The sequence below is a fragment of the Heterodontus francisci genome, chromosome 16 (assembly GCF_036365525.1).
Source record: "Heterodontus francisci isolate sHetFra1 chromosome 16, sHetFra1.hap1, whole genome shotgun sequence".
In the NCBI taxonomy this organism is placed as follows: Eukaryota; Metazoa; Chordata; class Chondrichthyes; order Heterodontiformes; family Heterodontidae; genus Heterodontus; species Heterodontus francisci.
This window is the reverse complement of record NC_090386.1, coordinates 100,009,964-100,036,809: the sequence shown is the minus strand read 5'-3', so window position 1 is coordinate 100,036,809 and position 26,846 is coordinate 100,009,964. Positions and strand designations below refer to the sequence as shown.

At 45.4% G+C, this 26,846-nt stretch overlaps 1 protein-coding gene across 3 annotated transcripts; it reads left to right on the top strand.

The window, feature by feature from the left end:
• Positions 1–13,167: 13,167 nt before the first annotated feature.
• mych (myelocytomatosis oncogene homolog) lies at positions 13,168–24,104 on the top strand. Of its 3 annotated transcripts, none has more exons than XM_068048719.1 (3): positions 13,168–13,256; positions 17,643–18,189; positions 19,897–24,104. In XM_068048719.1, exons 2-3 carry the CDS (start codon positions 17,655–17,657, stop codon positions 20,445–20,447), a joined length of 1,086 nt encoding a protein of 361 aa, XP_067904820.1. In that variant the 5' UTR covers positions 13,168–13,256; positions 17,643–17,654; the 3' UTR covers positions 20,448–24,104. The 3 variants fall into 3 exon arrangements, with proteins under 3 accessions (XP_067904820.1, XP_067904819.1, XP_067904821.1); XM_068048718.1 differs by lacking the exon at positions 13,168–13,256 and adding an exon at positions 16,007–16,114; XM_068048720.1 differs by lacking the exon at positions 13,168–13,256 and adding an exon at positions 16,128–16,265.
• Positions 24,105–26,846: the final 2,742 nt, after the last annotated feature.

The window sequence follows — 26,846 nt, the reverse complement described above, 5'->3', positions numbered from 1 at the left end:
GGAATTTTTGGATCTGTGGGTCAATGGAAGGTGTGACCATAACTCCTGACAGGTCCTTGTGTTCAGCTGCCATCAGCTTCATCTTGGGAAGATCCTAGAAGAAAATGGTAATGTGTTGTTGCCATTTGGAGATGATATGCCTTCAAAGAGGGGTAAGATGTGGGTTCTGCCAATAATATGCAGTGTATGCCTCAGTGTTACTGAATGAGAGCAAGGGAAGCTGAGTGAACAAAACCCTTCCGAAGAAGGGTCACTGACCCGAAACGTTAACTCTGCTTCTCTTTCCACAGATGCTGCCAGACCTGCTGAGTGAATCCAGCATTTCTTGTTTTTGTTTCAGATTTCCAGCATCCGCAGCATTTTGCTTTTATAAAACTGGATTCTTGTTGGGTACAAGCTCACCTCCAAACTACCTTTCCTGTGTCCTTCCAACACACTGTGCATGAGTTAACATGCCCCCCCCCATTGGTGGGACAGATCACGTGTAATGCCCATTATATTCTTTTGACGCTTCTGAAAAATGGAAAGTACCACACAGGCTAAAAGCTAGGAATGGTCAGATTAACAAATGAAAGAATACACAGAGGCAGCAAAATACTGAACCAGAACTACACTTAAAAACAACAAAAATAGATTCAATCCATACGGAGTTTAAAATCTCTTTTCACAACACATTTCTCACACACTTTGTCAAGATTTTTGGGTGAAACTGCCATTCGCTACGTAATGTTGATGTGAAGTTCCAGTTCACCCACGATGATAAAAACTTTCCAGAACCAGTGATGAGCAGTAGCAGCTGTGATTTAAACAACAGAAAGTCCTTCATTCTATAGATACTTGTTTTTTTCAACAAAGCCACCAAGTAAGCTTTTGATGATAAATGTCTAAATGCAGACATTGACATAAACAAAGACTATGCATTCAGAACAAATAGTCCTTGTTGAATACACTGATAGCTCTGATCAGAGGCTGTGGGATTCCCCAAGTGACAAGATAGCTCTGACCACTTGAAATTGGTTTCACACAATCTATCTAACATTTTGTGAAGTAAAATACAGGAATCTCCCCATATTGTCAAACTAATTTCATTGAAAAGCTGGCCTTTTATAGGACAGAGTAGCTTCAGAGAAAATGGATAGAAAATTGGAGTGAAAACTAAGGAAGTTAATTTACAAATAAAGCAAAATAAGTTTCATAGAGGCACAGAAGGAGGCCATTCGACCCATCAAGTCCATACCATCTCTCTGTAGAGCAATCCAATCAGTCCCATTCCACCTTTCTATCCCTGCAGCCCTGTAAATTAATTTCCCTCAAGTACCCATCCAATTTCCTTTTGAAATCATTCATCGTCTCCGCTTCCACCAGCCTCGTAGACAGCGAGTTCCAGATCATTACCACTCGCTGTGTAAAAAAACTTTTCCTCATTTCCTCCCTGCATCTCTTGCCCAAAACCTTAAACCTGTGTCCACTAGTCCTTGTACCATCAGCTAATGGGAACAGCTTTTCTTCATCTATGCTATCCAAACCTGCCATAATCATGTACACCACTATCAATTCTCCCCTCAGTCTCCTTTGCTCCAAGGAGAACAAACCCAATTTCTCCAACCTAACCTTGTAGCTAAAATCAATTTTTATTTTATTCATTCATGGGATGTGGGCATCACTGGCCAGGCCAGCATTTATTGCCCATCCCTAATTGCCCTTGAGAAGGTGCTGGTGAGCTGACTTCTTGAACCGCTGCAGTCCATGTGGGGTAGGTACACCCACAGTGCTGTTAGGAAGGGAGTTCCAGGATTTTGACCCAGCAACATTGAAGGAATGGCGATATAGTTCCAAGTCAGGATGGTGTGTGACTTGGAGGGGAACTTGCAGCTGATGGTGTTCCCATGCATCTGCTGCCCTTGTCCTTCTAGTTGGTAGAGGTCATGGGTTTGGAAGGTGCTGTCTAAGGAGGCTTGGTGTGTTGCTGCAGTGCAACTTGGCTTAGTCAAGCACAATCTGCCTTTCAAAATCCTTGCTGGTTCTCCCTAATTAACTCAAACTCTCCAAGTGCCAGTTACTCTTTGCCTGATTATTTCTAAAACTTTACCCACCATTGATGTTAAACTGACTGGCCTGTAATTACTAGGAATTCCCTTACACCATTTCTTGAATAAGGGAGTCACATTTGCCACTCTTCAATCCTCTGGCACCTCCCCCGTAACTATGGAAGATTGGAAGATTATGGCAGGCCCTTCTGCCATCTCCACTGGATGCAAGCCATCCAGACCAGGTGACTTATCCACCATAAGCATAGCCAGCCTTTCCAGTACATCCTCCCTATCAATTTTCACCCTATCCATTACCTCTAACATCTCCGCTTCTAACCGCTATTTTGTCAGCATCCTCTTCCTTAGTAAACACTGATACAAAGTACTCATTAAGTATTCCAGCACAGTCCTGTGCATCTAAGCATCTATCACCCTCTTTGTCCCTAATTGGACCCACCCCAACTCTTACTACTTGCTTACTGTTTACATGCCGGTAGAAGATTTTTGAATACTACAGCAGTTGGTAGTTATATAGCAGCTTTAATGTAATAAAACATTGAAAGGCAGTTCACAGAGGCATTACATAAAAAAATTAACACTGAGCCACAGAAGGAGATATTAGGTCAGATGACCAAAAGCTTGGTCAAAGAGATAGGTTGAAGGAGTGTCTTGAAGGAGGAAAGATGTGTAGCAAGGCAGAGAGGTAATACCAGAGCTTGGGACCTACACATCTGAACGCAGGGGCACCAATGGTGGATCAATTCAAATGGAGGATGCTCAAAAGGCAGGAATTAAATAGGCACAGATATCTCGGGGGTTTGTGGGGCTGGAGGAGATTACAGAGATAGGGAGGGGTGAGGCCATGGAAAGATTTGAAACAAGGATGAGAATTTTAAAAGTGAGGCATTGCTCACTGGGAGCCAGTGTAGGTCAGTGAGCACAGGGTGATAGGTGAATGGGACTTGGTGTGAGTTAGGACATGAGCAGCAGAGTTTTGGATGACCTCAAGTTTACAGAGGGTAGAATGTGGGAAACCAGTCAGGAGGACATTGGAATAGTCAAGTCTAGAGGGAACGAAGGCATGGACTAGGGTTCAGCAGCAGGTGAGCTGAGGCAGGGGTGGAGTTGAGATTGGAGGTGGAAATAGGCAGTCTTCGTGATGGTGTAAACATGTAGTTGGAATCTCATCTCACGGTCAAATATGGGGGTTGGTCTCAGGGTTGGGAGCACTCTTGACTCTGAGTCACATGGTTCCAGGTTCACATTCCATGCTAGGGCTTGAGCACAAAATTCAAGGCTGACACTCCAGTACTAAAGGAGCACTGCACTGTCGGAGTGTCAGTACTGAGGGAGTGCTGCACTGTCGGAGGGTCAGTACTGAGGGAGTGCTGCACTGTCGGAGGGTCAGTACTGAGGGAGTGCTGCACTGTCGGAGGATCAGTACTGAGGGAGTGCTGCACTGTCGGAGGGTCAGTACTGAGGGAGTGCTGCACTGTCGGAGGGTCAGTACTGAGGGAGTGCTGCACTGTCGGAGGATCAGTACTGAGGGAGTGCCGCACTGTCGGAGGGTCAGTACTGAGGGAGCACCGCACTGTCGGAGGGTCAGTACTGAGGGAGCACTGCACTGTCGGAGGATCAGTACTGAGGGAGCAATGCACTGTTGGAGGGTCAGTACTGAGGGAGTGCCGCACTGTCGGAGGGTCAGTACTGAGGGAGCACCGCACTGTCGGAGGGTCAGTACTGAGGGAGCACTGCACTGTCGGAGGATCAGTACTGAGGGAGCAATGCACTGTTGGAGGGTCAGTACTGAGGGAGTGCTGCACTGTCGGAGGATCAGTACTGAGGGAGTGCCGCACTGTCGGAGGGTCAGTACTGAGGGAGCACTGCACTGTCGGAGGATCAGTACTGAGGGAGCAATGCACTGTCGGAGGATCAGTACTGAGGGAGCAATGCACTGTTGGAGGGTCAGTACTGAGGGAGCAATGCACTGTCGGAGGGTCAGTACTGAGGGAGTGCCGCACTGTCGGAGGGTCAGTACTGAGGGAGCACTGCACTGTCGGAGGATCAGTACTGAGGGAGCAATGCACTGTCGGAGGATCAGTACTGAGGGAGCAATGCACTGTTTGAGGGTCAGTACTGAGGGAGCAATGCACTGTCGGAGGGTCAATACTGAGGGAGTTAAAGGTGCTGTTTTTTGATGAGATGTTAAACTGAGGCCCCATCTGTTTGTTTGGGTGGATGTAAAAGATCCCTTGGCAATATTTCAAAATAGAGCAGGGGAGTTCTCCCTGGTGTCCTGACCAATGTTTATCCCTCAATCAACATCACAAAAAGCAGATTATCTGCGAGTTATCACATTGCTGTTTGTGGGATCTTGCTGTGTGCAAACTGGCTGCTGCGGTCCCTACATTACAACAGTGACTACACTTCAAAACGTAGTTCAGTAGCTGTAAAATACTTTGAGACATTTGGTGGTTGTGAAAGGTGCTATATAAATGCAAGTCTTTTTTTTGTTTTAATAGGTTGGAATTAACAATAACCAGTTGTAGTTACAATACTAATTAATAATCATTTACACTTACATTAATTTGTTAGCAAGTAGTTACAAATACATTAAAACATTATAAATTAGTTACATTAACTAGTTAAAATAAGTTGCAGTAATAACTTGTCTTAATAAGTTAAAGTTATATTAATAACTTTCATTATAAAGTACATTAATAAGTCACAATAATATGTTACATAGTATTTACAGCACAGAAACAGGCCATTCGGCCCAACTGGTCAATGCTGGTGTTTATTCTCCACATGAGCCTCCTCCCATCCCTCTTCATCTCAGCCTATCAGCATAACCTTCTATTCCTCTCTCCCTCATGTGTTTATCAAGATTCCCCTTAAATGTATCAATGCAAGTTCCACATTCTCACCACTCTCTGGGTAAAGAAGTTTCTCCTGGATTCCCTATTGGATTTATTATTGACCTTATATTTATGGCCCCTATTTTGATCTCCCCAAAAGTGGAAATATCTTTTCTATGTCTACCCTATCAAAGACTTTCATAAATTTAAAGACCTATATCAGATTACCTCTCAGCCTTCTATTTTCTAGCCTAATCAATCTTTCCGGTTAGGTATAATCTCTCAGTTCTAGTATCATGCTAGTAAAAATATTTTGCACTTTTTCCAGTGCTTCTATATCCTTTTTGTGATATGGAGGTCAGAACAGTTCACAGAGCTCCAGGTGTGGTCTAACAAAGGTTCAATACAAGTTTAACATCATTTCTTTGCTTTTCAATTCCATCCCTCTAGAAATGAACCCCTTTGTTTTTGTGTTTTGTTGGCTTTTAATGACCTTATTAACCTGCATTGCTACTTTTAGTGATTTATGTATTTGTACTCCCAGATCACTGTTCCTCTACCCCATTTAAAACTTATTTTCCAAGGAGTATGTGGCCTCCTTATTTTTCCAACCAAAACATACCACTTCACTCATCTATATTGAAGTCCAGTTGGCAATCACATAGAAACGTAGAAAATAGGAGCAGGAGTAGGCCATTTGGCCCTTCAAGCCTGCTCCGCCATTCATTATGATCATGGCTGATCATCCAACTCAGTAACCTGTTCCTGCTTTCCCCCCATATCCCTTGATCCCTTTAGACCCAAGACCTAGAATTTTATAGGTTTCTATGAGATCCCCCCTCACTCTTCTGAACTCCAGCGAATATAATCCTAACCGACTCAATCTCTCCTCATACGTCAGTCCTACCAGCCCAGGAATCAGTCTGGTAAACATTCGCTGCACTCCCTCTATAGCAAGAACATCCTTCCTCAGATAAGGAGACCAAAACTGCACACAATATTCCAGGTGTAGCCTCACCAAGGCCCTGTATAATTGCAGCAAGACATCCCTGCTCCTGTACTCGAATCCTCTCACTATGAAGGCCAACATACCATTTGCTTTTTTTAGGGGGTGGCACAGTGGCGCAGTGGTTAGCACTGCAGCCTCATAGCTCCAGGGACCCGGGTTCAATTCTGGGTACTGCCTGTGCGGAGTTTGCAAGTTCTCCCTGTGACCGCGTGGGTTTTCGCCGGGTGCTCCAGTTTCCTCCCACTGCCAAAGACTTGCAGGTGTTAGGTAAATTGGCCATTGTAAATTGCCCCTAGTGTAGGTAGGTGGTAGGGAAATATGAGATTACTGGAGGGTTAGTATAAATGAGTGGTTCTTGGTCGGCACAGACTTGGTGGGCCGAAGGGCCTGTTTCAGTGCTGTATCTCTAAATAAATAAAAAATACCGCCTGTTGCACCTGCATGCTTACCTTCAGCGACTGGTGTACGAGAACACCCAGGTCTCGCTGCATATTCCCCTCTCTCAGTTTATAGCCGTTCATATAATAATCTGCCTTCCTGTTTTTGCTACCAAAGTGGATAACCTCACATTTATCCACATTATACTGCATCTGCCATGCATTTGCCCACTCACTCAACTTGTCCAAATCACCCTGAAGCCTCTCTGCATCCTCTTCACAACTCACCCTCCCATCCAGTTTTGTGTCATCTGCTAATTTGGAGATATGACATTTAGTTCCCTCATCTAAATCATTAATATATATTGTGAATAGCTGGGGTCCTAGCACCGATCCCTGTGGTACCCCACTAGTCACTGCCTGCCATTCAGAAAAAGACTCATTTATTCCTACTCTTTGTTTCCTGTCTGCCAATCAATTTTCTATCCATCGCAATACACTACCCCCAATCCCATGTGCTTTAATTTTACACGCTAATCTCTTATGTGGGACTTTGTTGAAAGCCTTCTGAAAGTCCAAATAAATCACATCCACTGGCTCCCCCTCATCAACTCTACTAGTTACATCATCGAAGAATTCTAGTAGATTTCTCAAGCATGATTTCCCTTTCGTAAATCCATGCTGACTCTGCCTGATTCTACCACTGTTCTCTAAGTGCTCTGCTATAAAATCTTTGATAATGGACTCTAGAATTTTCCCCACTACCGACGTCAGGCTGACTGGTCTATAATTCCCTGTTTTCTCTCTACCTCCCTTTTTAAATAGTGGGGTTACATTAGCTACCCTCCAATCTGTAGGAACTGTTCCAGAGTCTATAGAATCTTGGAAGATGACCATCAATGCATCCACTATTTCTCGGGCTACTTCCTTAAGTACTCTGGGATGCATATCATCAGGCCCTGGGGATTTATCGGCCTTCAATCCCATCAATTTCCCCAACACCATTTCTCTACTAATACTGATTTCTTTCAGTTCTTCTCTCTCACTAAGCCCTGTGTTCCCCAACATTTCTGGTATGATATTTGTGTCCTCCTTTGAGAAGACAGAACCATAGTATGCATTTAGTTGGTCAGCCATTTCTTTGTTCCCCATAATAAATTCCCCTGTTTCTGACTGTAAGGGACCTACATTTGTCTTCACCAATCTTTTTCTCTTCACATACCTATAGAAACTTTCACAGTCAGTTTTTCTGTTCCCCACAAGCTTGCTCTCGTACTCTATCTTCCCCTTCTTAATCAATCCCTTGGTCCTCCTTTGCTGAATTCTAAACTGCTCCCAATCCTCAGGTCTGTTGTTTTTCCTGGCAAATTTGTATGCCTCTTCCTTGGATCTAATGCTATCTCTAATTTCCCTTGTGAGCCATGGTTTGGCTACCTTTCCCGTTTTACTTTTGTGCCAGACAGGAATAAACAATTGTCGCAGTTCATCCTTGCACTCTTTGAATGTTTGCATTGCCTATCCACCGTCATCCCTTTAAGTAACGTTTCCCAATCCGTCATTGCCAACTCATGCCTCATACCTTCGTAGTTTCCTTTATTAAGATTCAGGACCCTTGTCTCAGAATCAACTACGTCACTCTCCATCTTGCTCCACTCTCCATGCCCATTCTGCAGGTTTATTAATGTCTTCCTATATTTTATCACAGTCCTCCTCTATATTAACTACATCCCCAATATGGTGTTGTCCATAAATTTTGAAATTGTACTTCCAATTCTCATGTCCAAATTGTTTATGTGAATGGTTAACATTAGTGGTCCTACCACCAATCCCTGTGGAACACCATTTCCCACCATTTGCCAATCTGAGTAACTACCTCTAATCCTTTCGGTTTGTTTTCTGTTTTGTAGCCAGCTTGCTATCCATTCTGCTACTGTCCCCCGACTTTACATGTTCTGACCTTAGTCATGAGTTCTACTATGCAGTTGAGGTTAGGGACAGATGTTTGATTACTCTAGGTCAAGTCGGCATAAGGAGGGAGGAAGTGTTGGGTATTCTAAAAGGCATTAAGGTGGACAAGTCCCCAGGTCCGGATGGGATCTATCCCAGGTTACTGAGGGAAGCGAGAGAGGAAATAGCTGGGGCCTTAACAGATATCTTTGCAGCATCCTTAAACACGGCTGAGGTCCCGGAGGACTGGAGAATTGCTAATGTTGTCCCCTTGTTTAAGAAGGGTAGCAGGGAAAATCCAGGTAATTATAGACCGGTGAGCCTGACGTCAGTGGTAGGGAAGCTGCTGGAGAAGATACTGAGGGATAGGATCTATTCCCATTTGGAAGAAAATGGGCTTATCAGTGATAGGCAACATGGTTTTGTGCAGGGAAGGTCATGTCTTACCAACCTAATAGAATTCTTTGAGGAAGTGACAAAGTTGATTGATGAGGGAAGGGCTGTAGATATACATGGACTTCAGTAAGGCTTTTGATAAGGTTCCCCATGGTAGGCTGATGGAGAAAGTGAAGTCGCATGGGGTCCAGGGTGTACTAGCTAGATGGATAAAGAACTGGCTGGGCAACAGGAGACAGAGAGTAGCAGTGGAAGGGAGTTTCTCAAAATGGAGACGTGTGACCAGTGGTGTTCCACAGGGATCCGTGCTGGGACCACTGTTGTTTGTGATATACATTAATGATTTGGAGGAAAGTATAGGTGGTCTGATTAGCAAGTTTGCAGATGACACTAAGATTGGTGGAGTAGCAGATAGTGAAGGGGACTGTCAGAGAATACAGCAGAATTTAAATAGATTGGAGAGTTGGGCAGAGAAATGGCAGATGAAGTTAGATTAGATTAGATTAGAGATACAGCACTGAAACAGGCCCTTCGGCCCACCGAGTCTGTGCCGACCATCAACCACCCATTTATACTAATCCTACACTAATCCCATATTTCCCTACCACCTACCTATACTAGTGACAATTTATAATGGCCAATTTACCTACCAACCTGCAAGTCTTTTGGCTTGTGGGAGGAAACCGGAGCACCCGGAGAAAAGTTCAATCAGGGCAAATGCGAGGTGATGCATTTTGGAAGATCCAATTCAAGAGTGAATTATACAGTAAATGGAAAAGTCCTGGGGAAAATTGATGTACAGACAGATTTGGGTGTTCAGGTCCATTTTTCCCTGAAGGTGGCAACGCAGGTCAATAGAGTGGTCAAGAAGGCATACGGCATGCTTTCCTTCATCGGACGGGGTATTGAGTACAAGGGTTGGCAGGTCATGTTACAGTTGTATAAGACTTTGGTTCGGCCACATTTGGAATACTGCGTGCAGTTCTGGTCGCCACATTACCAAAAGGATGTAGATGCTTTGGAGAGGGTGCAGAGGAGGTTCACCAGGATGTTGCCTGGTATGGAGGGCGCTAGCTATGAAGAGAGGTTGAGCAGATTAGGATTATTTTCATTAGAAAGACGGAGGTTGAGGGGGGACCTGATTGAGGTGTACAAAATCATGAGAGGTATAGACAGGGTGGATAGCAAGAAGCTTTTTCCCAGAGTGGGGGATTCAATTACTAGGGGTCACGAGTTCAAAGTGAGAGGGGAAAAGTTTAGGGGGGATATGCGTGGAAAGTTCTTTACGCAGAGGGTGGTGGGTGCCTGGAATGCGTTGCCAGCGGAGGTGGTAGACGCGGGCACGATAGCGTCTTTTAAGATGTATCTAGACAGATACATGAATGGGCAGGAAGCAAAGAGATACAGACCCTTAGAAAATAGGCGACATGTTTAGATAGAGGATCTGGATCGGCGCAGGCTTGGAGGGCCGAAGGGCTGTTCCTGTGCTGTAATTTTCTTTGTTCTTTGTTCTTTGTACCTTATCGAAGGTCTTTTGGAAATCCAAATATATTACATCTATAGCATTACCCTTACCTACCCTTTCTGTTACTTCTTCAAAGAATTCAATAAACTTGGCCAAGCTTGACCTTCCCTTTTGGAATCCATGCTGACTACTCTAACATATTTTCAGTTTCTAGATGTTTTTCTATTTCATCTTTAAGGATTTCATTATCATTCCTACCATTGACATTAGTTAACTGGTCTATAGTTCCCTGGACGTATCCCATCTCCCTTTTTATATATAGGAATCATATCTCTTCCCTAACTTCTTTTAATATGCACTGATGCATTTCATTCAGACCAGGAGTTTATCTTTTCTAAGTTTGATTATTTTATCAATTATTTCCCCCCTCTCTATTGTAGTTGTCTTTATATTTTTGATTTCTTCTTCGAATGTCATGTGCACCATGTTAGTCTAATACCATTAATACTGAGGCAAAATAGTGATGTAATTTTTCTGTCATTACCTGTGAGCTGATTGTGTGTCCTTTAGTGGCCCTGCCCCTATCCTGCTTTTTTTCTGTTATTTATGTGTCTGTAGAATACTTTACATTTCTTAATAGTCCTTGATAATTTAATTTTGTAGTTTATTTTTGCCTCTCTCATTGTTTTTCCTTGACTTCTTTGCTAATCTTTCTGTATTCGTTTTTGTCATCCTTCTTTATTGTCTGTGTATTTCATGTCTGCCATTCTCTTTAGTTTCAATTTTGCTCATTTCTTTATTCATCCATGATGTGTCATTACTGGTTAGTGTGTTCTTGCTTTTTAGTAGGATATATATTCTCCTGGACTCCATTGATCAGCATTTTAAATATTTCACACACCTGTCCTATTTCTTTGATAGTAATTTTTCCATGATTTTCCATAATTCCAATCTCACCCCCTTAAAATCAGATGTTTTCCAATTTATTACTTTGGCCTTTGTCTTACTTATGTCCTTCTCAACCTTTATCTTAAAGCTTATTATGTTCTGATTGCTATTGCCTAATGTCCCGTACACTTACTTCTCTGTTTTGGTTCATTTCGCATTACAGTACTCTCTCTCTCTTGTGCTCTTTCCAAACTGGTTCAGAAAAGGGTCCTGCACAATGTATAACTTCTATTCCCTATAGCCCTTTCACTATCTCTCTTGCCGGTTTAAAATCTTCCATATGATTATTCTATGTCCTTTATCATTTCACATATTTGTTTACATATTTTCCTCTGCCTCCTTTCCCCTAGAAAGTGCTTGCTGATAGACCCCTATTAGTGTGATTGACCTTTTATTACAATCCATATCGATTCCAACAGTTTGTTAACTGTCTCCCTTTTACCTGCTGCCATTATATTATCTCTAATTGGTACAGCGATAGCATTGCGCTGCAAATTCTCAGCAGGTCTGGTAGCACCTGTGGACAGAGGGACAGAGTCAACATTTCAGGTCCATGGCCTTTCATCAGAACCCGCTTCTTCCCTAACTTTTCTCATTATGTTCTAACCGGGAATATTTAGTTGCAGTTCCTGCTCTTGATGTCGCCATATTTCAGTTGTACCTTATCTGGGCTTACTCGCCAAGTCCCCCAATGTTATTTCAGATGCTGTGCATATTCCTGTGAAGATAGCTTAAACTTTCTTTAATAGCTGTTCATTTATTTTATTTTTGACAGTCCTTTGACAATTCTGTTTTATAACGGATCTTCTGTTTTGTTTCCTGATCGTTTGTTTCATTAATAAGTTACAGTTCCGAGACTAATTTCCATTGATAAAAGTTTAAATCAATAACTTTGTTGCATTGAGATTATAGAAACAAATTATAACAGGGTCAGTTACATGAACAATTTACAATCAGTTACATTAAGCTACCCTTATTGTTGTGTTAATATGTTACAGCTGACTGTGGGGTAATTGACATTTATAAAATATATTCAAGAAATTAAATAGTAACAAGCGACCCGGTTCAATTTCAGTGATTCCACCCTTAAAAACTACCGAGCGAAGCCGTGAACCGGGGCTGGTCCCGGTCCCACTTATCCCGGACCCCCTCCCCATGTCCCGGACCGCCCCCCCCCATGTCCCGGACCGCCCCCCCCCCATGTCCCGGACCCCCTCCCCATGTCCCCGACCCCCTTCCCATGTCCCGGACCCCCCATGTCCCCGACCCCCTCCCCATGTCCCGGACCCCCCATGTCCCGGACCCCCTCCCCATGTCCCGGACCGCCCCCCCCCCATGTCCCGGACCCCCCATGTCCCCGACCCCCTCCCCATGTCCCGGACCCCCCATGTCCCGGACCCCCTCCCCATGTCCCGGACCGCCCCCCCCCCATGTCCCGGACCCCCTCCCCATGTCCCCGACCCCCTCCCCATGTCCCGGACCCCCCATGTCCCGGACCCCCCATGTCCCCGACCCCCTCCCCATGTCCCGGACCGCCCCCCCCCCCCTCCGCTCTATCCCCCTCCCAATGTCCCGGACCCCCTCCCCATGTCCCGGACCGCCCCCCCCCCATGTCCCGGACCCCCTCCCCATGTCCCCGACCCCCTCCCCATGTCCCGGACCCCCCATGTCCCGGACCCCCCATGTCCCCGACCCCCTCCCCATGTCCCGGACCGCCCCCCCCCCCCCTCCGCTCTATCCCCCTCCCAATGTCCCGGACCCCCTCCCAATGTCCCGGACCCCCCATGTCCCGGAACCCCTCCCCATGTCCCGGACCCCCCATGTCCCGGAACCCCTCCCCTGTCCTGGACACCCCCCCCCCCCTCCCCTCCCCTCCCCATGTCCCGGACCTTCCCGTCCCGGATCTCCCTCCCCTGTCCCGGAGCCCCCCCCCCGATCGCCCCCCCCCACTCCATGTCCCGGACCCTCCCCCTCCTCCCCTGTCCCGGAGCCCCCCCCCCGATCGCCCCCCCCCACTCCATGTCCCGGACCCTCCCCCTCCTCCCCTGTCCCCGAGCCCCCCCCCCCGATCACCTCCCCTCCTTTCCCGGCTGGGGCGGTCCTGGCTCCGGGGGCGGGGTTTGAGCTGGGTTTTGGCGGGAGAGGAGGAGCGGTATAAATAGGAGGCGCGGGGCCGGGAGAGAGGACAGAGAAGCCGGAGCCGCCTCGGAGTAGAGAGAGCGACCGGTAAGAGAGAGAGAGAGAGAGAGAGAGGGGGGGAGGCCGCTCCGACTTCTGATAATACCCGGGGAGGGGAGGGGAGGGGAGTGGAGTGGAGTGGAGTGGAGTGTGTTTTTTGGCGGCGGGCGGGGGCGGGGTCTGTGTTTGGGGGAGACAATCTGTGTTTTTGGGGGGGGTCTGTGTGTGTTTTTGGGGGGGTTCTGTGTTTGGGGGAGACAATCTGTGTTTTTGGGGGGGGTCTGTGTTTGGGGGAGACAATCTGTGTTTTTGGGGGGGGGTCTGTGTTTGGGGGAGACAATCTGTGTTTTTGGGGGGGGTCTGTGTGTGTTTTTGGGGGGGGGGTCTGTGTTTGGGGGGGTCTGTGTTTGGGGGAGACAGTCTGTGTTTTTGGGGGGGGGGTCAGTCTGTGTTTTTGGGGGGGGGGTCAGTCTGTGTTTTTGGGGGGGGGGTCTGTCTGTGTTTTTGGGGGGGGGGTCTGTCTGTGTTTTTGGGGGGGTCTGTCTGTGTTTTTGGGGGGGTCTGTCTGTGTTTTTGGGGGGGTCTGTGTGTGTTTGGGGGAGACAGTCTGTGTTTTTGGGGGGGTCTGTGTGTGTTTTTGGGGGGGTCTGTGTGTGTTTGGGGGAGACAGTCTGTGTTTTTGGGGGGGTCTGTGTGTGTGTGTTATGAGCCCCCGCCCTCCCCGATGCTACACTTGAATCCCTGAAGGTTTTCCTGACAGTTGCAGGATTGCGGGATTGAATCCTGTGGAATCTGGAAATTTCACCTTGTCTGACTTTCCGAATGGGAATTGATGTTGGGAGGGGGAAGAGTGTGATTAGGAAATGATGCAATCCTTACAGATTTACAGGGAAAACCCACTCCTCTACTTTCTGGTTTTAGTTACATCTGAACATCTTAACTGGAATAAATTATATCCTGTAAATATTTTGAAGATTTTGACATGCTTTGAATATTGAAGTTTGCTGGGATGGTATAAACATTGAAGAGGGATGGTACGGGTGAGTCCAGGTCTGATCTGGTTCAATGGAGAGGAATGTGAAATGGATCAAGGGGATTTGAAGTAGACAGTGATGGCAGAGCAGGGAGCAGGTACAGAATGAGGGTTTGGGTGAAATGCACAGTCACTGAATTTAAAAGCAGGAGAAATTGTACAGCATTTGTTGAATCTCAGAACTCGGTGTGTGTATAGATCTGGGCTCCTGGTTTAGGAAAAGGCTAAGGAGATTCACTAGAATGGGACCAATAGGGAAAAGCTCAGAAAGTGGAACTTTTTAATCACTGAAAGAGGGAAGGTTGAAGGGAAAGTAATGAGGGTTTGCAATATATCTAAAATAATGTTGAAAGTCTGTTGGAGAATCAGTGACAAGGAGGCAAAGATTGATGATTATTACTGGAAGAGGGAAGTTGGAAGAAATATGCTGCACAAATGGAGTTACTGGAATGTTTTCCCGCTAGCGGCTGTTGAAACAGAGATTGTAACATAATTAAAAAGGGAACGGGCGAAGAGTTTATAAAAAAAATAATAATAAAGGGCAGGGAAATGGGTTCAGAGTAGACTGGCCCAATTAGGAGAGCTAGCACTGGCCCAGAGCGATGGGCTGAACGGCTTCCCTATTTGAATGACTATAAATGTCTTTATTTATTCTATTTGAAGGCTGGTTTGTGAGTTAGCAGTGTTTCCTTTTCAGTTTTCAAAGCCTCCTCTCACCCTGCCTGAGGTTGTTTAAGTTGAACAATTGATTTTATGTTTCTTGATATTGTTTTCAATGAAAACTGGCGAAGTCAGCTATTGCTTAACTGAAATTCTGAACAGTTTCTGGAACATTAATCCGTTTTCTAACTTTAGTTTAACATTGTATCTATCTCAGATTTGCCATCTTTGAGATTTTTAAACTATATTTTTGAGGCATAGTTGGAATTCAAAGGGTTAAGTTGACCGGCTTATTTTTTAAAAACTGTCATTGCCTGAGCGCTACAAATACTGTAAATAAGAGGAATTAGGAGGGGCTCCCTCGAGTGTTCAGAATTTAACATTTTACAGCGGAACCTGGTCCTTCCTTTTTTAGAAATACAAGTAATTTACGGCCGAGTCGAAAATCCCGGACATCACTTCTGTCTATCTATCCGGATATGTTTGTGGATTCTGATTTATCCCTTGTTTACCTCCATCTGTCTTGGATTTGTGGGAATGAGTGTTGTAGGCAGAGAGAGAGAGGATTACAACGGCACAATCTCTGCATTTTATATTAAACAGCTTTGTTGATGAGGAATGGGTCTTTGTGTGTGTGTGTGTCCCTCTGTCTGTCTGTCTGTCTCCCCCTCCCTCTACACACCTCCTTCCCCCCTCCCTCCCTCTTCTCTGTCCATCCCTTGATCATGGAGCAGATGGAAAGGAAACCAGTGTTTGAAATGTAAAACAGCGAAGTCTGGGAAAGCAGCAGCTCAGAGTGTCTCCGCCACCCGCTCCCTCCCTGTTACAATCCGCCTTCTCTCATTTCAGTTCAATAAAACACAAGCAATTAAAATGTCAGCAGTGTTTGTGATTCTGTTTGATATCAGTGTGGTCAGCCTGTACTCACTGCTTGTGAGGGTTTGGAATGCAAGTTGGTTAAATTGACAAATGTTTTACTAAAATAGATGGATTTTGTAAACCACTTAATTATTAATATAATGGTGACGCGAAGTGGAAAGAGGCTTAAATTAGTCTGGAAAGTTTGCAGGATGGGTTAATAGCAGCGAAAGTGGTGAAAGTGATGGAACATAACCTCTGTTAAAAATCCTGGGGGTGTTTCCAAAAGCTGTCGAGTATTTAGATGAGCAACAAAGGCAACTGGGCTGATAGAAAGTGGGCTTGACTCTTCATGGTGAGGTTAATGAGTATCTAGTGAAGACCCTACCCTGGTGGATTATATTGTGTCCAGCCGATATGCTGCAGTAATTCCACCGCATCCCGGGAATGCTTTCCTGGTGAAGTTGATTGTAGGAATGGTTGAGAATTGGAGATGGCGTTGCGAGGTTTGAACTGTTGGAATGGTTTTGCGATGAGATTCCTGGAGTTTGGGAAGTGTTGGGGCTCCAGGAGGATCCTGAGGGAGTTCTGACTAACGGTGGCCGTTTGCTGGAGTTTGAGATCAGATGTCCCGGGTTAAGGCGGTAACCCGGTAGCTCACTGAGTAAAGGAAGGCGAGCAGAAGTTGTGAGCAGCTGTAGATGATAATTGCTGATATTGTGAATAAAGCAGCCGTTGGAACAGACTCGAAGGAATGAATGACTTCCTATTGCTGAAACTATCTGTACTTTTGGCAACGGGGACTTTGCCACTTTCAGCTTTTCAATGGAAATTTCATCTCATTCTGGAGGGGAATAGAGGACATGTGGAGGTGGTGGGTGGGGGCGCGAGGGGATGGTGATAGTATAGGAACATGGCTACACAGTTGAGTCAGGGTCTGAGTGTGGTGTACTTTATTCCTGATTACCATTGGGTTTTAATATACTGAGATAAGCTGTCAATCTCCAGTCTGCTGTCCAACTGTGTTCAGTGCTTGGAGGACCAGATCAGGGATCTCTCAAAGACCAACTCTTGTTCTCTCTTTAACACTAAGTGTAGATGCTCCTGCTTGGCATCTCGTGACTGTTCACATCTTCCTCAGGTGTTCTGTCCTTTCGTACCCTTCCAAGCCTGGATTGGCTGTTGTCCACCCTTGTACAGTTCAATAATCTGCAGAGCATGGAACTGTTGCCAACTCCAGGTTTTGTGTTGAATGAAACACATCACAGATGGTGAGACAGGCGTGCCTTAGATCACAGCTCTGTTTGTAAATGCACAATCCAGTGTGGTACTGAGGCACATGGACCAGGAGGGGCTAAGGTTCCATCACTGCTGATCATCGAAACATAACAGGTTCTCCCTGTGACCGCATGGGTTTCCGCCGGGTGCTCCGGTTTCCTCCCACAGCCAAAGACTCGCAGGTCGATAGGTAAATTGGCCATTGTAAATTGCCCCTAGTATAGGTAGGCGGTAGGGGAATTGAGGGAAGGTGGGGATGGGGTAGGAATATGGAATTAGTGTAGGATTAGTATAAATGGGTGGTTGATGGTCGGCACAGACTCGGTGGGCCGAAGGGCCTGCTTCAGTGCTGTATCTCTAAAATAAATAAATAAAATAAATAAACAGTCTGGGTCATCGCATTGGAGTCAACAATGCTTTCCCCCCCCCCCCCCCCATCACCCTGCCCCATTAGGCTTACCCCCCTTCCTTTCTCCACCCACCCCTCCCCGCCCCCCCCCCCATCATTCAGTGTAGACTTTATCTGTGTGTTATGCTATGTTCTAAATATTTTTCCAAATCCTAATTCGAATTTGGGTTAATGCTTTGTTGTGTTTAATTTGCAGCCTTTTCTTACAATGCCTCAAAGTGGGAATATCAACTATGAATTTGACATCTTCTCATCACTCCTAGAAGATGAAGATTTTTATCAGACCTGTGAGGAGTTTCTGAAGACGGTTGAAATGTTGCCAACTCCACCACAATCACCGCTCCCCAAGGCCAATCTCTGTGAGTCCCTTTCCACTTTAATTCCTTCCAAGTCAGACCAGTTGGAATTAATGTCAGAGTTCCTGCTGGAAGATGAGGAATTCATTGACCCAGGTTTCATTTGGGACTTGGAAGCCTCCCTGAAGATGGAGCAGGACTGTATGTGGAATAACCTACTGGCAACAGCAGAGCTGGACAAAGTTGGTGAGAAGTTGGATGCAGTCCCTGTGTCCAGCCCCCTCATGTCTGAGATTGAATCACAGTTCTTCCAGGACCTCAGTGGCTCTGCTTTGGAGAGCACCAGCCCCTTCTCCGAGGCACCACAGCAAGAGAATGAAGATCCAAATTCAGACGATGAAAGTTCTTTGTCAACAGGCAGTGTTTCTTCGCACTGCAGTGATTCAGGTACAGACTAGTTGGGCCAAATGGACTGTTTCTGTATTGTATAGTTTATGTAATTCTATGTAAATTCCTGATTGAAAGGGCTGCAGTCCTTCTCCTGCTACCCACGGACCCTATCTGAGACTAAAGACTTGCATTTTCCCACAAGGTACAAATGGAGAGTGAACAGGAAGATCCCAAGCTTGCTCCTTTGCTCAGTGTGGGGGCTGTTCTCAGTCCAGGCAGTATTGAGGTCTGCAGCTGATCCCCATGTCATGGGGATGGGGAGGTGATTGGGGAGGGGGATCCTTTTCCTGATTTGCTATCCAGTGATTTGAGGTGGTGGCCACAGTCAGATTCTTTCATCATTCCCTCACCTGTAACTATCCTTCAGCGATTGTGAATGCTGTGCTCCCTGGGGAAGTGGGTAGGACTCCAGCATTGTAGTCTTGCTTCTCCAATCCACACTCTGAGCTTGGCTTCCAACTGGATTTGTGGAAAGACTCCCCGTATATTAAGTTTCTCATTCAAATAGATGTTTTCATGTATGGGCCTAGACAGCAATTGTCTTGCCTGGCTTTTTGACTGGTGTGGTCCATGGTTCACTTTTGACCTTAAGTGCCAATTATCCTGAGGGTGCAGTCACAGCACAGAGCTTCATGCCAGTCCATGAGGAGTGCCTGTTGGTGAAATGAAGGGCATGTAATCGAAGAGTCAAACCCTTTTTCTCCCAATGCAGGAGAGTCATTGGCTCAGTGGGTAACGGGATGCTGTAGAAACCTGTGGAATTGTACTCCAGCCAGAATCAGTCCCTGTGGGGTGGGTGGGAGAGGCGGAGGGAGAGAAAGGAGGTGTGCCTGATCTCCTTGGGGGAGGTGTGTGGGTGGGTGAATCAATCCCCTCGGAGGGGTTACGTGCAATGGAAGAGGAAAGTCAGCGGCAGCAGAGCAGCTCTGCCTCTGTTGGGAGTGCCTACTCTTTAGAGATTTGGGACTGCCTTGTTTCCATGGATCTTGTAACCCTCCACAGCATTGCACCTTTGAATAGACCATCCCCTCTCTTCCCCACCACCCCCCCTCCCCCTCCACAACCCCCAGTAGAAAAAATACATTTCCATTAGCAAAGGCAAGATATGAGCAGAATCGCAGAATTGTTACAGCACTGAAACAGGCCCTTCGGCCCACCGAGTCTGTGCCGACCAACAGCCACCCATTTATACTAACCCTACGGTAATCCCATATTCCCTATCAACTACCTATACTAGGGGCAATTTATAATGGCCAATTTACCTATCAACCTGCAAGTCTTTGGCTGTGGGAGGAAACCGGAGCACTCGGCGAAAACCCATGCGGTCACAGGGAGAACTTGCAAACTCCGCACAGGCAGTACCCAGAACTGAACTCTGGTCCCCGGAGCTGTGAGGCTGCGGTGCTAACCACTGTGCCGCCCCAGTTCAAAGGTTAAATATTCCCCTGCCAACCCCAAACAGCAAATTATCTCAAAACATGAGAGGAGCTTTCCCTTCGCAGAGCTCGATCCAAATCCATTGATTGTTGGGTTATGGTACTGAGGAATATGGCAGCAAGGTGGTTAAATGGAGGTCAGCTATGATGTAATTGAATAGCTCGAGGGGCTGAATGGCCTCCTTAATGTTCCTGCCTTTACTGTATTGAATAAGATCTTGCTTGTTCTGCTGAAAGCACGAATACTAAAGCTACCTTGTGTTTTCAGAAGAAGAGATTGATGTTGTAACCATTGAGAAGCAAAGGCTGGCAGTGGGGAGCATTGCCCAGGGGAAATCTCCAAGGACCGGAACCCGCTCGCAGACTCTGGCCAGCATCAAACGGTGCAGTCTGGAAATCCAGCAACAGCACAACTATGCCGCGCCCTCACCTCTGCTCTCTAGAGAACCGCCAGCACCAAAACGAGCCAGAATGGACAGGTATCTCCATGAGACCAAGTACTCTTCCCCCAACAAGTCCTCGACCTTGAGCCCCAGGCCTTCAGACACGGAGGATGAGGAGAGGCGAAGGACACACAATGTTCTGGAGAGACAGAGGAGGAATGAGTTGAAACATTGTCTGTTGGCTCTTCGAGACGAGGTGCCAGAACTTTCCAAGAATGACAAGGCCTCAAAAGTGGTTATCTTGAGAAAAGCAACAGAGTATGTTAACAGGCTGAAGGCAGAGCAACAGAAACTGAATGCAGAGAGGGAGAAACTTCAGAAAAAACAGCAACAGCTTAGACGCAAATTTGAACAGATGCAGAGGACTTCCAAATAAAGTTTGCAAACTCAGGCAAACTTGCAAAATGGTTTTAAATCCAACATTCTACCAAAAGTTCAGAGCGACAGTCAAAACATTCCTGGGACTCAGATTCCTGATCTTTCTCCCATTTATTTTGATGATACAGGTCAAGATAATGGGGACAAGGGGAGAGCTTATTTTTAAGTGAAGCCAAGGAGCTGGGAATGTGCACTGTATGTGCCTACAAGGTTCCTGCTGTGAAAACTTGTGCTATTTTTCCTCAGTGCCTCTTAGTTTTATTCTTCAACTAGCAGAGGCCTACAAATAATAGTCATTGCAGCAATTTGTTAAATCTGGAGTTTTAATATTCCAATCTGTATGCTTAATGTGTCTGAAGTTGCTTGACTGTCTGTTATTTTAAGAGCTGCTTTGGGAGCTGGCTGTAGCCCTGGTTCCACCTTAGGGATGTTTAAACCAAAATCTTCCCCTTCATATCTCCAGCTGTTGCCAGCTCAAGCAGAGTGTCCTGATTTAAGATTTATCCACTGCTCTCGTCACTCAACATTCAGCAGGAACCAAGTGAGAAATAAAAGGCAAATAGGGCTCAAGTGAGCTACCTGGGAGCCACAGACTCATCTGTTTGGACACACCAGCGTTAACCAGTTTATAATCTGGGGTAATACAGCCACTAGAATAGAAACCTGACCTCATCCCGAGGTGTTAAACCGTGTGCAGTACAGGAGATGTAATGAAACCCTGCATCCTTCAGGTCAGCCAGTATACCTTAGATGAAATGATCACTTCGCTACCCAGGTCTTGGCCTACTATAGTCTGGTTTGCCCAGGTTTTTCTCCACCTGTATCCTACCTACCTTGGTGGTTAGAGAAAAGGACCAGGGTGAGGAGACATCAACATGGGCAAAATAAACCATTCTGACACAAGGCAGACAAAATCAACCAACAACTTGGGAGCGTTATCAAACAAAATTTGACACCGAGTCACATAAGGAGATACTTGGACAGGTGACAAAGCTTGGTCAAAGTAGATTTTAAGGAGTGTCTTCGAGGAGGAGAAGGGAGAGGTTTAGAGAGGGAATTCCAGAGCTTCGGGCCCAGGCAGCTGAAGGCACGGCCGTCAGTAGAAGCGCAGAGACCTGAGAGTGTAGTAGGGCTGGAGATTAGAGATAGGGAAGGGCAAGGCCATGGAGAGATTCAAAAATAAGGATGAGAATTTACTGGACTGGGAGCCAATGTAGGTCAGCGAACACAGCGGTGATGGGTGACTGGAGCTCGGTGCAAGTTAGGATGCAGGTAGAAGAGTTTTGGATAAGTTGTTTATGGAAGGTGCAAAGTGAAACCTCAGCTAGCCGATGCTCAATGGTGGTATGAGTTGGGTCAGTGGAAGAGTGTTCACAGTGAATGTCCGGTTCCCTCTGATCTCTGCCTGAGATGAATGTGACCATTGGGACCAGTAAAAATCCCAAGTTACCAGGACTTTGTCTAATTTGCGTGACTGCATTCTTTGGTTTCAAGGCAGGGGAGGATGAGGAAGGAGATGGTGAACAATCCAAACATTTCTTGAATTAATCTGACAGTGGACTATGATTTGGGAAAACGTTTGTTGCCTTATCCTATGGTTCAGTATCATTGTACACTGGCCTGGTCAGTCCTCACTTGGTCAGAGGGTACACCTACACAACCATCCTGCCTAATTGGGCATCAACAGTCTCGCATCCCTGCTGCTCACTTTTTTTTCTACTGTACACACAAGTAATTGCCATTTTTAAAGCAAAAGTCAAGCTTCATACATGTTTTAAACCAAAGTCTGATCATGATTTTTCCATTTGAAATTTCACATTTCTGTTCACCTTTTGGGAGTTTCAAGTTTTCCAATTGTTACAGCCAGGTGAGAAAAGAGTCTGGGGTTCCCTTTCAGTCTTCACCTGGTCTTACTGTAACAGGGTTTAATTTTAAAACACACTGTTTTCAGCTCACCCTTGTGAATCCTTTTTCACTGCTTTCCAATTATAAGGCAAAGAAACCAGCACAAACAGGCTTTCTCAGGTTTAAAGAAGGAAAGTGAAATTTTATTAAAACTTAAACTCTAATTCGGTTAACGTCTACAGATACACGATGCATCCTCGCTAGCATGCATACACGATATATGCAGATAGAGACAGAAAGGAAACAAGAAATAAAGTGGAAAAGTTTGAGGTGATATTGGAGGAGGTTTTTTGTGTTATGGTTCTTCAAGCTCACTGTAGAGTCCTTGATTGTAGGTAGATCTTGCTTTTCGTTGGGGCACAGTATTCTTAAACTATGTTTGCCGTAGGAGACTTTTCTCTCTTGGGATTCATGTGTCTTCAGTGGATTCAGAGGCTTGTGAGAAAGAGATGGGAGCAGAGAGGAGAGATCTTCTCAGTCCAGGAGCATTCTGCTTTCTGCCCAAACTGTTTGTACAAATTAAAAAAATTCATGTTGCTCAGCAGGTTAGTCATATGACTAGCTGGTTTGACCATGTCTGTTTGTGTATTTGGCCATTTTAACAGTCAACCTGGAATGCGAGTTCCCCTACTTTCCACGTCTGGTGATCAAAAGTCCATTGTGGGTTGAATGTGTCAGGGAATGGTCCTTTGTCCTTTCCAAGCACTGTCTGTTAATATGCAAATGTCTTTCCAGCCAAGAGCTGGCAATTTGTTAATGTCCATGTGGTGAATTTAATATGCCTTATGCTTGGCTGATGGGGGCCTGCATGACATAATCAAGACCTCACTATTCAGATTTCCAATGGGATACAAGTACATTTCAGACTTATTAAAAGTATCTGTACTCTCGGGTTTTCTATATCCTGCATATGTTGCCTGGGTATAAATGCTTTGGTGATTTTGTCTGTGTTGAAAAGCCATTGTGTTGGCTTGATGACAGATGCTGTTCATTGCCTCTGCTTTGCCATCTAAGTGAAGACTCTGAATAGAACCCAAGGCATGTTGGGGTATTCTTTGTGGCACCTATGAGCTGCACTCTGAGGGTTCTGGATCCATGGGTGGGAATGTCCAGGATTAAGTTCCTTTGTGTGCTGGGTCAGTTGGGGTTCTCGCTCCCTATGTTGAAGGCAGAATGGGATTTGGCTGTGATTGACTCTTTTTCTCCCAACTTGCTATCCTGGGGCATGAAAGCCTCCTGGACTGGCTGTTGGAGGGCAGTCAACACCTGCGGATCTGCACCCAGCAACATTGGTACTTTTGGGTGGGGATGAGAGCTTTCTATAAGTCACGTTACCAGGATATTGTGCAGTTGCAGCACTGACTATCTCTGCGATACTGTATCTCAATAGGTTGTTTAATTACACAATATTTCGCTGCTAGTCTATAATTTATTTTCAGATAACGCACTGCCTATCATAATGTAACGAATCTTTATGCAGTTTGGATTGTATTATATTTTCATATAGATTATTGTAATTTCAAATCAGCATGGGTTTTGTGTGAAGTTTGTGTTCCCGGATTTTAAATTATTGGTTTGTATCGTCACGTTTGGTGTTTTCTGTTTTTTTGCGCAAATCAGATTTGTATTTCTTTGAGATGCACCGTGAATGTTCAATGTTTGTTTTGACAAAGCACTTTCTGTTCAACCCTTAGCTATGTTAGCACAAATCATTCAATATTTCAGAATGAAATAAAATGTTTAAAACAAACTTGCTCATTTTAAATTTAAAGTTGTTTTTTGTTGTTGTGGCAGTGAGGCTGTGTTTAATTCACATCAAAATTCCCCAAAAAGGTGGTGGTTCTAACAAGAGTCTGCAATGTAGCTGAGGCACATGAACCTTGCAGAAAGAACTTGCATTTCTACACCTTTCATGCCTAAATGCTTTACAGCCGGTGAAGTATTTCAAAGTATGGTTACTGTTTTAATGTAGCAATGTGTGCACAGGAAGATCCCACAAACAATGAGGTAAATGATCAGACCATTTGTTATTGGTGCTGGTTGTGGGACACATTGTGACCTGCTTTTTGAAGTTGTGGGACATTTTACATCCAACTGAGTGCAGACAGCACCTCAGCTTAATGTCTCATGAGGGTCAGCACCGTTGACATAGGAACAAGCTGTCCAGCCTGCTCTGTCATTCAATTAGATCATCTACCTCAACGCCACTTTCTGTGCTATCCCTATATCCCTTGATGTCGTTATTATCCAGATGTCCATTGATTTTTCTGTCTTGAACATGCTCAATGATAAACTGAAGTGGGGCATGAACCCACTGAGGTATGAGTCGCACGTGAAGGGTATCAGGGGTTTCTGAACCAGCGATCCTTATTATGTCATTAACTATGACTGTGTCTGCATTCACTGACTTGCAACCCAATCTACTGGCTTGTACCTTCCAATAATATTACTCTTTCCAACAACTGCCTTGAGTGGAAACATTCTGGTTTCCAGCCAACAAACTAGCAGCTGTGCCAATGACACAGTGAGTAAATAGTCTACCCAGTGTGTTACTGACCAGAGAGTTCTTGGCTTCAGTCCCTGGGCTGTACTTGAGTTAGATGATTCTGCCTGGTCCAGGTAGTGAGGTACAGTTACCCTCTGCACTGCTGAACTAGGGCAAGATGAAACAAAATCAGCCCAAGTTCTCACTTCTGATATATATTTTTTAAAATATAACAATTCATTCTTGGGATGTGGAGCAGCATTTAATTCCTATCCCTAATTGCCCTTGAGAAGGTGGTGGTGAGCTGCCTTCTTGAATCGCGGCAGTCCATGTGGTGTAGGTACACCCACAGTGCAGAGAGAGAGAGTTCCAGGATTTTGACCCAGCGACAGTGAAGGAACGGCGATATAGTTCCAAGTCAGGATGGTGTGTGGTTTGGAGGGGAACTTGCAGGTGGTGGTGTTCCCATGCATCTGCTGTCCTTGTCCTTCTAGTTGGTAGAGGTTGCGGGTTTGGAAGGTGCTGCTGAAGGAAACATGGTGAGTTGCTGCAGTGCATCTTGTATATGGTACACACTACTGCCACTGTGCTTCGGTGGTGAAGGGAGTGAATGTTTGTAGATGGGGTGTCAATCAAGTGGGCTGCTTTGTCTTGGATGGTGTCGAGCTTCTTGAGTGTTGTTGGAGCTGCACCCATCCAGGCAAGTGGAGAGTATTCCATCACACTCCTGACTTGTGCCTTGTAGATGGTGGACAGGCTTTGTGGAGTCAGGAGGTGAGTTACTCACTGCAGAATTCCCAGCCTCTGACCTAGATTGTGATCTAGTGACCCCCTACTGGAAAGTACATGTGTGGATATTATAAGGACAAGTGTGGACCTTGATATGAATTCCCTTTTTTAATGACTCCCCCGGCCCAAAACCCCTCCACCAAGCTGGTACCCACTCATTATCTAAAAATAAGGACTTGCATTTTTATAGCATCTTTCACAACCTCAGGACATTCCAAAGCACTACAGTCAATTAAATACTTTGAAGTGTGGTCATGTCTGTAATGTGCGGAACATGGGTGCCAACGTGTGTAAGCAAGTTCTCACAACCTGCAGTGTTATAATGACCAGCTTATCTGATTTTAGTGATGTTGGTTCAGGATAAGTTTTGGTCAAGACACCAGGAGAACTCCTCTGCTCTTCTTTGAAATAGTGGCCATGGGATCTCTATATCCACCTGAAAGGGCAGACCGCATGTCTGATAGTGTAGCGCTCCCTCAGTACTGCACTGGAAGTTTCCGCCTGGATTTTGTGATCAAGTGTCTGGAATGGGTCTTGAACCCACACCCTACAGCCTCAGGCACTGGTGCCACTCATTGACTCACGGCTGTCACCCTTGTACAGTTTGGACACCTGCCAGGGGAGCTATGTAATTTTGCAACGACTAATAATCCTACTCATCGACCTCACGAGACCACTGGCAATGCTGGGGACAGTTCCTTGAGTGACCTCAGTGAGTGAGAATGATGTGAACACATGTATGATTCAACATCATGAGTGGAACAAAGGTATGAATAATAAATCCTAAACAGTGTTGCAATGCAACAATGAAAGAGTTCAGTCATCTGAATCACCTGCGAATGTAAGTTAGTCACTGTCGTAAAGTTAGTGGATACATTGTTCCAGGGAAAAGGCAGAGAGAGTTTCAAAAAATCAACTGCTCAGCTCTGTGTAAGCAGCTTAGACTTGTGAATAAGCAATGGAATGAGTGAAGGTAACACTGGAGGGAAGTTTTTGAAGAATGTAAGTTTTATGTAGAATTGAGTAAGGTTTTGGCACAGTAGCTGAGACTAACTTGCACTACAGTGCAGAGTGTGTGAGTGAGTTAAAAATTGAAAGAAAAGGTCCAGATTATCTATCGTTAGTGAAGTAAGTCAAGACAGCCATTGAACTGGAATCGCCTGACAAGCGTTCACGTCTCTGGGTCAGGAGCCCCACTCCAGAAACCAGAGCAAAACT

Excerpts from the sequence above, each read along its gene's own strand:
- mych (XM_068048720.1), top strand. The coding sequence starts at position 16,236 with ATGGTTGAGAATTGGAGATGGCGTTGCGAG. Across the intron at positions 16,266-17,642 it reads ATTGGAGATGGCGTTGCGAG|CCTTTTCTTACAATGCCTCA; the intron begins GTTTGAACTGTT and ends TTTAATTTGCAG. Across the intron at positions 18,190-19,896 it reads TTCGCACTGCAGTGATTCAG|AAGAAGAGATTGATGTTGTA; the intron begins GTACAGACTAGT and ends TTGTGTTTTCAG.